Raw genomic sequence first — 12584 nt, 5'->3', positions numbered from 1 at the left:
TTTGTTATTAATTATTATGTATTTTGTCGTTTAATATGTAATAGATGAACACAATATCATGTTTTAGATTTGGACTTTAGATTGTTGTTAAATACTTAAATTATGTTGGGATTGTTATTGAATTTGAACTTTGAATCATGTTGGATAGTAATTAAGTTGTTATTGTCTTATTAAAACAATGAAAATCCTTTTAAAAAAAAAAAAAGATTTTTTATGTGCTGACGTCATCATGTTGATGTCATGACATCACTGGTCCAACCGGCGGTCCAACCGGTTGGACTGGTTTACTCGTGAACTGGAGAGCATAACGGGTTGCCCTTCGGTCTGGGTTTTAAAACAATGATTATAAACTGTGTTTTATATTCATATATCCATGTTATTTAAAATCAAGAGCTATTGATCTCAAATTGTAGGATTTTCAAAACTTATCCTAGTTTAAATACATGTAATTTTATGTGGTTTTAAATATTTACTATAAGCATATAAAAATTAAATAATATTACATTTATAAACTTTTTTATACAAATTCTCTCATATAAACTGATGTGACAACCTTACATGTTTATTATGTAATTTCTTGTAATTATTTAATTTAAAATCATATAATTATCTATTGTTGCAGTAGTTTGTTTAAAAAGTTTATAAATGTAGTATTACTCATCAAAATTTATATGTAAACCTTCTTTAAAATTTGTTGGAAATTAGGAAATTTTCATTTAATTGGTCTTCTAATTATTATAATTGAAAGTAGTTTTATATAATCTAATAGTTTCAATTAACTAATATGTTATGGTATAAAGTATTTTTATATCACATATCAATGACGAATAAAAGAATTAATCATTTATTATTTGGAGTGTTTAACATCTTTAATGGAGAACTTTATGCAACTTATATAAAAAGAGAAAAAAAGAAATTGTTCAAACTTGACCCACCTGCATGAAAAACCCGACCCATTTAAGTTTCGGATAAACCTCTCAAAACCCCCCAGAAAAACCACACCTGCTTTAACAGCTAACGCAGCGAAACATTTCTCCAAATTCTCAAATGTTCTAACCAAACATGGACCTCTCAATCCCATTCAAACCTAACCCACTTCTTTCCTCCTCAAAGCCACTCACATAAACCCTCTTTTTTTCAAAACCCTCAACTCACAGGCCCAGAATTTGCCGCCAAAATCCCTTTTTTAGAGTTTATTCCTCTGCAAATCCAAATGGGTCAGATGCGTGTTCTTGGCCGAGTATTGCTCGGTCTATTAGGGTCGTGTCGCAGAGGCTTTGGTGCAACTTTGACCAGTCAGTCAAGAAGGAAACTGGGTCGACTTTGAGGAGGCTAATGTGACGGTGGGTGAGTTGATGGGGCGAGTTAAGAATGGAGTGAAGAAGGGTGAGGCTGAGTTCACTCGGTTCAGGACTGTTTTGGCGCCTGAATGTGGATTGGAATCGCTGGGAGAGTTGGAAGGTAATTTTTTTTGTATTGTAATTGCTACACATTTGCTTAAATTTGCGTTTGGTTGCTGAGAAAGTTTTGGGGGACGTGTAGAATTGAAGAGAAAAAATAACATTTTTTTAACTGTTCTATTAGCTCTTGTATTGATTAGTAGAACATTGGTAAATTTGTTGATTTTGATTGAGACCGTTTTGCTTAATTTTGTGTTTGGTTGCTGAGAAAGTGCGGGGAAAATGTAGATTTAGAAAAAAGTTTGATATCTGTAATTGTTCTGTTTGTTTTATTTGCTACTTGGATTTATAAGACATTATTATAATTATTTACTGTATGCAGGATGTCAAGAATTGGGAGCCTAAAGGATTTGTACATTAATTCTTTATGTTTCTGTTGTGATTGTTTCCTGTCAAAGAATATATAGCTATTCGCGCACATTACCTTGATCGTCAAAGAAAAGAGGTAACAGAGGCTTAAATCGTGGCGTTGATTCCTGAGCCTTCCACTAGTAATATCAGAAAGTAAGTGATCATTGATTGCAGTTGCATCCAATTGAGGTTATGAATGAGTCATGTTTTGGCAGTCGATTCAAGTCTTTGAGAATTAAATTCTGCTCTGTTCTTGTAGATTTAAGAAGGGTATGTGGAGGAAGACAACACCTGAAGGTCTGAAATTGAAGAAGTATATTGAAGGGCCTGATGGGACATTAATTCATGATAGATCTTATGTTGGAGAAGATGCTTGGATTGATGACCCACAGCCTTCACAGGAAAATGGGGAAAAGGTTATTGACAGCAATGAAAGAATGAGTGCAGAAGAAACGGAAAAGTTAATTGAAGACTTGAGCATTTCAGGTTAGTTTATTTTTGACAGCCTGAACGTATGTAAAAATGATGCTTCCTATGTCTTGACATTAAGTTATATAATCATTTTTCTGGTCTCATTATATGTTTTATTTCATGCATTTATTGTGGTTCTGGTTGCTAATTTAGCACTGGAAATACTATGGTTCAAACAAACTTCTTACTGATTTTGATTTTCTGGCAGTTTCGAATGTAATCTGAAATATGATAACTACACAGGAAAATGCTTTGTAGATAAAAAATTTATGGTGGATCAGACAGTACATAGAATTTGCATTATTTGTAGTTAATGGTAAATCTGCCCTCAGAAAAGGCAGACATTACTTTAATTAATGTATGATTATTATATTCATATTAAAATTGTGAGTCAATTTTAAATCTTCCTCCCAAAAGATAGACATTACTCTTGATTCCTAATATTAATTTTTTTTTTTTTATGTGTGTGTGTTATATACTTGTGTAGAAGGTGAGATCAAGTGAATAAAGGTACTTGGCATGAAAGACTTCGTGCTTGGAAGGAGATCATGGAAAAGGAAAAGTTATCTGAAGAGGTAGATTCCTTAAATGCCAGATATGTAGTCGAATTCGATAGGAAAGAGGTTGAAAAAGGTTTTCACAAGGATATGGTGGAGAAGGTGATAGAAACACAGGGAACCAAGGCTCTATGGATAGCTAAGAGATGGCAGCGCTATTGTCCTAAACTTCCTTACACTTATTTTCTTGACAAGCTAGATAGCTCTGAGGTAAATTTTTGTTGTCCTTTGTTTTCTTTTCTCACCCCATGCAGCTAACTTGATAAGTGCCTGCAGTTCTGTATTGCATGGATTTTGGGGTTTCAATTATTTAGTTGTGATATTTTTAAACAAAATTGGATTCATCAAATCATTTTATAAAGGTTAAATTACCTTATGCAGTTTCATGAATTCTTTCAACATGTTGCTGCTATTGTCTTTACAGATCACCTGAAAAGATTGTATGTAACAATGAAAGGAGGTTTTTCATTAGAATATGTTGTACGTTCACCGTCTCATTTTTGTTACAGTAGTTTCACAAGTATACTTTCCTTACATCTCCTTGATGTTTTATTCTTTTTGTAGGTTGACATTCCCCTTGATCCTTTCTTGTTTGAGATTATCTCAAGTTCTGGAGTTGAAGTAGATCTCCTTAAGAAGTGGCAGATCCATTATTATCTAAAAGTTTTGATTCTTTGTGGCTGGACTGCTGATACTCTGGCTGATAAGGGAGTCTGTTATGCTTCTCCATGTCACCTCTAATCCTTTTCTTTACAAAAGGTATAATCAACTTTTTGATATGGCTTATGCAGAAAATTTCATCCTGGTAAGCTCTAATTCTCCAGCTTCCTTACTCTTCCTGTAATAATCATCCTCACATTCTCATAACATCATGTACTCATCCAGCCAGTTGTAGATGTTGGTGAAACAAAATCTATGTACGAAGAAGTGGTATTACGGGTGATGTTTGGGATCTGCTTGATGAGCTGATGAATTATATGGGGAACCCCATGGAGTATTATGAAAGAGGTGTCCAGTTTGTTCAGGTAATCTTTTCTACTTCTGTTAAAGGTAAAAGTTGGTGTTCCATTATAGAGATATAATATGACAATACTTAGTAAATTTCTTATGTTAGGGTGTTCTTCTGTCTGGACCACCCCGGAACAGGAAAAACGCTTTTTGCACGGACACTTGCGAAGGAAAGTGGGCTGCCATTTGTTTTTGCTTGGTGCAGAGTTCACAGATGGTGAAAAGAGTGGTGCAGCTAGGATCGATGAGATGTTTTCTCTTGCAAGGAGAAACGTAAGCATTTTAAATTTTCAGTTTTCTTAAAAAAAAAAAAAAAAAAAAATCACTGGAGAGGAGATAAGATGGTCACTATATGTTGGTGCTTGTTATAAACCAGTTATCGTAATCTTATAGAGTTATTGTGCTCACATCAGTCATCAGAAATTATTACATTGCTTATGTTGTGCAACATGCAAGATGTAGTGTAAAGTCTCTCTATATGATTAAATGAGAAAGAAAGAGTAATTGGTTTTTTGTAAGCTATTGCGTTATACATCAGTCATTAGTTGAAGAACCCAAATTCTTTTATTTAATTTCATATCATAACTCACTTGGATTAGGAAAATTTTTATGAGAAAAATTTTAGGAATTATAAACACTTTTTTGGGATTGTCATGTTCTGATCATCATATTTTTACTTGTTGGTAAATGGAGCCACAAGTGATGTCGAACCTAGTACATGTGAGCAGGTTGCTGGTATTTGATTTGCCAGCTCCACCAGAAAGCTCACTCTAGATTCTCTGATTACTTTCACCTAAATCAGGAATATACTATTGCAGTTTTAGGATACTCTGCAAATAAGTGATCATGATTTTATGTGAATCATCTGGGCAGACGCCTGCTTTTATATTTGTAGATGAAATGATGCTATTGCTGGAAGGCATGCAAGAAAGGATCCTTGAAGAAGGGCCACATTTGAGGGTGTAATCGCACAGCTTGATGGGGAGTAAGTACATCTGTTTATACCGGTGTGAAACAAGTAATCTTACATTAACAGGTCTAATTTAAATATTGATGCATATATATATATATATATATATATATATTAACCCTTAATTTATTTGAACGGAGACTACAGAATATGGGTCCTCTTAAGTTTTGAAACTTGAGAGAGTTAACTGATTGACTAAAACTTGAAGGTGTCACAAACTTTTCACAATTTTTAATAATTTTCTTTTGACTTCAAAATTTAACTTTCCACAAGAGAGCCTTCTTCCGTTCTTCGAAGTTTCATAAATAACTTTTAATATATATACTTTTTTGTTGTCAAATAAATTCTATTGACTTGACTTTCCCTTTGGGTGATATTAAATTATGAATATTTTTACTATATATTTTTCCATCATTTGATCTTCATTAAATTTATTTAGGTATAAGGTGTGTGAAAGGTAGACCTGGCAAACGGGCAGGTCGGGTAGCTGCGGGTAAAATGGGTACAGGTCCACGGGTAGGAAAATGCATGACCTGTACCTGCCCATACGGGTATGGTTCTGCCCATGGGTCACCCACAAAAATGCAGTTTTTTTTCAAGACTCTACTCTCCTTCCTCTTCGCCACCACCAGCATCAATGCAACAATCCCATCCCCAACTCACCGAGTAAACTCGACAAAGTCATGCTCAACCAGCCCACCACCCAACTCTCTTCGAAATGATGTCCCATGAACATATACACAAGACCAACATACCCAGCAAATCCCAATCAAGAATCTTTAAGACTTTTATCAGCCTTTAAAAATCCTAAAGGCCCTGGTAATGGTTTGAGTTATGTTGAGCTGGGACCAGGTGATGTGAGGCTCACAGTGGTTGGTAAAGATGGGTTTAGAGTGTGTGTGGATGTTCACAAGAAAATTTTGGCTGAAAAGAGCAGGTTTTTTGCCGAAAAATTGGCGAGAAAAGATAAAGAAAACATAGAGATTTTGCATACGGTGGAGATAAGCGAGTGTGATGACATGGAGGTGTATGTGGAAACAGTGGTGTTGATGTATTGTGAGGACTTGAAGAAGGGATTGCTTGGTGAGGACCTTGACAGGGTCTTGGCTTTGCTCAAGGTAATTGCACAGGTTTTTATTGTTACTGCATGCTTGCATTGTCTTTTTCCTTTTTACTGAATTTTGTATTTTTTGTGTTTACTGGATGAAATAATGCAAATCAGTATTGGCCAAATGAGCGTGAGAGAGATGGCTGCGTGAGAGTCTTGAGAGAGATGGCTACGTGAAATTAGGAGAGATTGAGAGAAGAGATGGAGAGAAATGGCGTCGGTCTGTGACTGTGAGAGAGATGGCGAAAATGGAATTGGGTTTGGGTGTTTAGTTAATTGAATTTAGGGTTTTAATTTTTGTATGATTTTTTTTTTTTTTAAATAAAATGCGGGTACCTGTGAGCATTATCCAACCCACCCACACTTTTTACAGGTAGGTTGTGTACGGGTAACTTTTATACGGGTAAATTTTAGAGGTACCTGTACATGTCCTTTTGATGCGGGTACCCATTGAACCACGGGTACATGTACCTTTTTGCCAAGTCTAGTGAAAGGTGTAAAACAACAAAATTGTACGTGTGAAAAATAACAAAAACCCATAGGTAGGTTTTTCACATACGCACAAAATTGAAAAGTATTAAATCAAAATAAACTAGTATTAATTAATTAGTTAAGCATGAGATGGTCTGATCGTATAAATAATAACTCCATATTCAAGTGTGCCTTACACGCCGTCGAATTGTAGTCTCAATCTCAATTTTTATTTATGCTTTTAAAATTATAGATTACAATGAAAATAAAGTAATGAACAGAGAATACAAAAATTGAAAAAATGGAAAAAAGTGGTGAGACAATTATTGATTGGCTCCACCCAACTATGAGCGTCTCCACCATCATCAGCGGTTTCTCTAAACGAGAATTTTTTGAGATTCATAAATTTTGAAGTTAAACCACTTAATTTCCTCGATATTTCCTTCACAACATCTTCGATTAATTCTGGTTTATACCTCCAAAATAATCAATTAACATTCATTATATTTACAGTAATCAATAACAAATTGCATATATGTTATACGGAATTTCACTGAGAGAGAAAGAAAGTACACATTTAATCTAATATATTGAGGCAAATCAAATTAATAAACCACAAGGAATTAAAATCAGTTACAACCTTACTTTTATTTTCTCTCAATCACCCCCCTCATCTTATCCCAAAATACAATTTAATTCTCATCTCCTGCTAAATTTGGTAACTATGTGATTAAACTACATTTACACCTCCTATATATCATGCATGTTATCTCCACTATTTATTATATTATATTGAGTATTGACTACTAATTATACATTATATTCATATTCATCATATTCATACTACTAATTAACTAACCATCTCAAATTCCTTTTCATATGATTCATGTATCGCATCTCCCCAAGACATCCACTAGCCTAAATTCTGAACTAGCTACTTCCATTGAAAATATTGCAAGAATTAACAAAATATTCATACTACTAACTAACTAATTCAAATCCCAAGCTTCAAGGCTAAATTTTTTTCTTTCAATTTCCATGATAAATTCTACCTTCCTACCTTCTGTAAACTACTATTGCACTTATAAACAATTCACTCCTACATTAATTCATAATTCTTTCAATTTTATAAAGCTCTAACAAGAAATAAATGTTTCGTACCTTTTTTTTCAATTCCCATCCAGGGAGATTAATCACCTCCATCAAAGCCTTCCTCCATGTTTCCACCTTTTCTATGACACGATCCGTCCCGACCCTCCTTATCCCATAGGCTCCGGATGCACCCATGAGACTCAGGTGACCGAAACGTACCATGTGAGAAAACTATGAAACTTGTTTATGAATTAAAACATCATAAATCTCTTCTAGCTAAAAAAATTTATAAGCACTTCTTTTTGTTTCTCACAAATAAATATAACATCATTTGTAAATAAACAAATGCAATTGAATTTTTACAAAATGAAACGTATAGTATCAAATTTTTCCATATCTTTTACAATCCAAAACATGAAATAATACATGATGAAGAAACATAAACTTTGCAGCAGAAAATAAAACACAACTATGACACATATGATGAAATGACACATATGACGACATTCTTTTGGACGCATTAAATGCAGTTGAGATAATTACGCTGGCGATTGCAATTCTCGATAAAGGCTATCATCGATTGGTTTCTGGTAAGACGTGGGAGTTAATCTTCCTGTGGATTGATGATACGTGGCCGTGATCTACGGTTAAGAATTAACTCCCGCCCAAACCTTGCTTATAAAAGATAACTGTATCGTCACCTTATTCACCTTAAACCCTAATTCTACCCTAATTTTCTAAGAACTTCAAATTTTTCCAGAGAGAAAACTTCATTTTCTTGCTCTCAAAAACTCTACCTTCTCACCCAGTTGATGTGAATTCAACCTACCTTAGAATACCTATCTCTGGCAACTTTTAAGGTACAGAAATTTCTTTTCTTTTACTCATTTTATCATTTTTTTTAATTATTTTTACAGTCATGGCAGTTTGTGGGTATCAGGTAGGGTGGGTTGCATTTCTGAGTTGTGCTCGAGAGAGTCACATGAAGGCTTAGAAGCTTAGGGTAAACAGTCATGGTGGGCCTTTTTTAGGAGTTTTTACGATTAGTAGCAAGTCGGCCATGGCAAAAACCATTGAGCTTTCTTCTTCTTCTTCTGAGTCGTCCTTCGAGATAGATTTTTAGGGGTTTGAATCCCCTTTGGTTGTCGTCTCTTTATAGACAGTTGAATCAGTGGAGTTTTCAAGTGGTTACCGGAGTGAGTAGACACTAAGAGTCGAAATGGGGAAGTCTAGTGGAGAAAGCACATACCAACTTGGTACCTCCTCCAAGGGACTTGGAAACCCAAAGTTTGCTAGGTCCACGATCTCAGCAAAAACAATGCAGAGGATCGCAAACCAATATGCGATCTTAGAGGACTTATATAGAAAAAGAGAGTTTACGGCTCAGAATCCTCCTTAGGGGATGGCTATGATCTTTGAAGCGATCTTCAAGTGTGGGATTTTAATTCCATTCCACCCCTTCATCAGGTAGACACTCGATCAGTTCATGATCATACCCTTCCAGTTGATGTGGAATGGATATATCATGGTAGTAGCAATGTATATCTCGTTCTACGAAAATGACCTTGGAGATCCAATAGTGCTGGAGCTCGCATGCACTTACACACTAAAGAAGAGCAAAGATAAAGACTCGTACTACCTCTCCAAACGATCAACGATCGAGGGAGGATTATTTGGTTATCTTAGTAACACGGGAGCTTATGAAACCAAATATTTTTTCTTTAAGTACGATAGGTTCTGTAAATTTCAGGAACCGGTTTTCCTTTTTGTTTTCAGGTCCCTTGTCTTTTTCCTTGTTCTTTTATTTGAATGTAGACTAATGAGCTCTTTTCTTGTGCAAAAAACAAAGTGACTAAATTAAGGCTGTTAGAGGATCAAAATCATATTTAAGCTTTTGGTCACCTTCGAGAGAATAGTCGCGACATGAAGTTGCTTGTTACGATTGAGAATCTCAAGAAGCACGGTTTCTTTCCTGTTGACGCATACTTGGACGCTTCAACTTGTAAGCTTGATTTCTGCCAAAGACATAGTCTTTTGTTTGTTCTTTTTTTTAATGTTGTTCGCTGATTGTACTTGCTTTTTGATGATGCATCCATGCAGCTAAAGAAATTTAAAAGAATAGCGAGGATCACTTTCCCCAGAATGTTCAAGGAGTCTTGAGTTGAAGTGACTTCGATTGATGTCCTTGTAGCAAAGACTCAGACTGGTGTTGAAAAGCACCCAGAAGAGAAGCAAACTGCTGAAGCTCCTCAACCTAGGGTAGAACACCCAATGAAGAAGAAGACTACGACCTCGAAGAAGACTACAACCTCGAAGAAGAGGAAGAAGATAATAGCAGAGAGGTCCGAATCTTCTTCAAAAGGCCTTGAGGTAGTGCCTACCACAACTACCCCTACTTCGAAGGCCCCTCCGAAGGACGTGCTAGAGGCAACTTAAGAAAAAGATAGAGAGGCCGCTTAAGGCAAGGCCGATGATACTTCCGAGCTGAAGGGTCACAACGAGTCCATCTTAGACCTCTTCAGGAAGTTCCCCAATCACCTGCAACTTCTACTTTTCATTATGTTAGAGTGTCGGCTGGAAACGACCTTCGAGAGGTACATGAAGTCCAAGCCTTCTTATCTTTTGGTCACAACACTTTAGATACAAAATCAGGTAAAGCATTTCTCTCTTTGTGATCTCCAATATGCTTGATCAAAATTTTCCTTTTTATGACTAACTCTTATTCATTCTCTTTGGTAGGCCATTCTTGCCTTAAACATTGCCCATAACAAGATGAAAATCTCCTCCGGAGAGAAAACTTACGAAATGAAAGAAATGAAAGAAATGAAAGAAATGAAAGAGGAGATCATCAAGTTGAGGCAGGCCTTTACAGAAATAAATGTATTTGCAAGGGAGACTCAACATTTGGTAGATACACGTTTGGAACAAAGAGAAGCTGCTCTAAAAACAGTGGAATTTCATAAGCAAGAGCTTCAAAAAAAGGAAGACTTGATCAAAGAGCTTCAGTTGACTATGGCGAGGCTCACTAGGGATTTGAGCTCAAGAGAAACAAATCTTCAAGAGAGAGAAAAGGAACTGCAAGAGAGCATAAGCCATGAGAAGGATATTGAAGCATCTCGGGCCAAAATGTGGGCGACCATAGAGAAAAAAATTAGAGAGAAAGACCAAGAGCTGAAGGTCGTTTGCAATCAAGTCTCCTCATTGATTGAGCAGTTGCAGCAAGTCAACATTGAGGTAGAGAAGAAGGCTAGGGAATGGTCGCTACAGGTTATAAACAAACTGCGGGAGGACAACTTAGATAGAACCTCTCTTCTCTTCTTGAAGAGTATCAAGAAGCTTTTTTGTTGATGCAGTTTGCTCAAGCTAAAGAAGAAAGAGAAGACCAAGAACTTCGCAAGGTGGGGGATCATCGAGAACAAGAGAACCTTGAAGGTCGAGCTACCGATCCTGAGGTTAGAGCGATAGAAGCCAGAGTTCCCGAAGATCAAGAGAAGTGATCGTCCTCCCTTTTGCTCGCTCTAGAGAAACTTTTTTCTCTTTACTTTTTGTAGGTCTCTAAACTTCCTTCATGCACATATTTTTTAATATATATGCAAACTTTTTTATCATTTGTGATAGCACTTTTATAGTTTAAGCACTTCACTAAATGAGTACAATTCCTCTGATCACATAACTTATACAATATTGTAAATAACAAGATTATAAAGACTTGATATAATGACACAAGTAATTATTAAAGAAGAATAAGAATAATCTTATTGATAAAATTTACAAGTACAAGACATCGTAAAAATTATAAAAGAACTTGGAATTTACTGATAATAAGATTGTAGATGCTCAGCATTCCAAGCTCGTTCCTCCTTCTAGCATCAAACTGTTGACGCGTGATTTTAACACCAACGACTTCACATGTACAAAATGCTAAGAAGTCACACGTGAGACGATTGTAGTAAATAGGTAAGGTACTATTTTCATAGTAGTATGCAAAGACGTAAATAGTAAATGAGACAGCAAGTTTTTTATAGTGGTTCAGATACTTAAAGCGAATCCTACATCCACTGTATTCTTTTATATGAGTATGTTCCTGTTCGTTAGCCAAGATTACAAGAGGTCACGAACTGCGATCTGGTATTACAAGTGCTTGGGGTTCTAAGTGTTCGTAGAGAATGTCAAGCCAATCTCTTTCTAATAGTGTGTCTTTGCTACTTTCTTTGTTGAATTTAGAAGTGTTTGATCCCCATTTTGTGAGGGAGAGCTGCCTATATATACCCGTTGTGCTCAAGGTAATGATTACACTTTTGCAAGTGGCCTGTTGCCATGCAAATCTCTCCCGTCTTCCTATTCACTAAAAACTCAAAGAATATCCTTACATTAAATGGGGCTTGGATAGGTGTGCGAACCAAATTCATTCATAGACAAATATTTGAGTCGGCTGGGTTGTTGACAATTTTATTCCTTCTACCTTTGGAGATGTGGCAGGTTCTGGACAGTGAGAAGCTTCTATGAATACTAATTGGGGCTTGATGACGTCAGCATAGGTCAGCCTTTATTTTAGGCATAACACCTTCATTTTGAAAATAAAACACATTATATTAAGTATGCATATTTTTACTAACACAATTTTCTCATATTAGAAAGATTCATATATTTTATGAATACTTGATATTTTTTTTAGCTTGCTCAAAATTGATTCATGATTTCGCTTCTCCTGTATTGTCTATGCTATTGTTATAATAATAAAAAAGATTGCCAATCCTATTGTTATAATAGTAAAAAAGATTAATGATTGTATGGGCCAAAAATCGTCTTGGGCCCCATCAGGCCTAAACATGAAACACCTATTATGTGGCCCAAGGCTATGGCCCAATTCCTGTTGGGCCTATGCCAAGATCCATATTAGGGTTCAGCTCATTGCACCAACTAGACAATTAACTAGTTGGATTCTCCAAACACTAAGGCCTTGCCTCCAATTGGGCCTTATCACTAGTCCACTTGCACATAGGCCCATCGACCCAAGATCACTCCAAGAACCCAAAGTTCCACTTAAACCCTATTTTTGTTCACATCCTAATTCATCTAAGATCTTGAATCTTGCA

At 35.8% G+C, this 12584-nt stretch overlaps 1 protein-coding gene and 1 pseudogene across 1 annotated transcript; both read left to right on the top strand.

The window, feature by feature from the left end:
• Positions 1-1001: 1001 nt before the first annotated feature.
• Positions 1002-4180, top strand: LOC116124443 (annotated as a pseudogene).
• Positions 4181-9411: 5231 nt separating this feature from the next.
• LOC116124411 (putative leucine-rich repeat-containing protein DDB_G0290503) lies at positions 9412-10985 on the top strand. Its single transcript, XM_031410133.1, has 4 exons — positions 9412-9490; positions 9680-9915; positions 10228-10755; positions 10842-10985. The coding sequence occupies exons 1-4, from the start codon at positions 9412-9414 to the stop codon at positions 10983-10985; spliced, it is 987 nt and encodes a 328-aa protein (XP_031265993.1).
• Positions 10986-12584: the final 1599 nt, after the last annotated feature.

The sequence above is a fragment of the Pistacia vera genome, unplaced genomic scaffold, assembly GCF_008641045.1.
Source record: "Pistacia vera cultivar Batoury unplaced genomic scaffold, PisVer_v2 Contig152, whole genome shotgun sequence".
Lineage (NCBI taxonomy): Eukaryota > Viridiplantae > Streptophyta > Magnoliopsida > Sapindales > Anacardiaceae > Pistacia > Pistacia vera.
The sequence above is the reverse complement of the archived record's forward strand: the minus strand, read 5'-3'. Positions and strand labels throughout refer to the sequence as shown.

Bases quoted from the DNA above. Each gene is read 5' to 3' on its own strand.
- LOC116124411 (XM_031410133.1), top strand. From the start codon at position 9,412: ATGAAGTTGCTTGTTACGATTGAGAATCTCAAGAAGCACGGTTTCTTT. The intron at 9,491-9,679 runs GTAAGCTTGATT...ATGTCCTTGTAG, and splicing joins ATACTTGGACGCTTCAACTT to CAAAGACTCAGACTGGTGTT. The intron at 10,756-10,841 runs GTTATAAACAAA...TTGTTGATGCAG, and splicing joins CTAGGGAATGGTCGCTACAG to TTTGCTCAAGCTAAAGAAGA.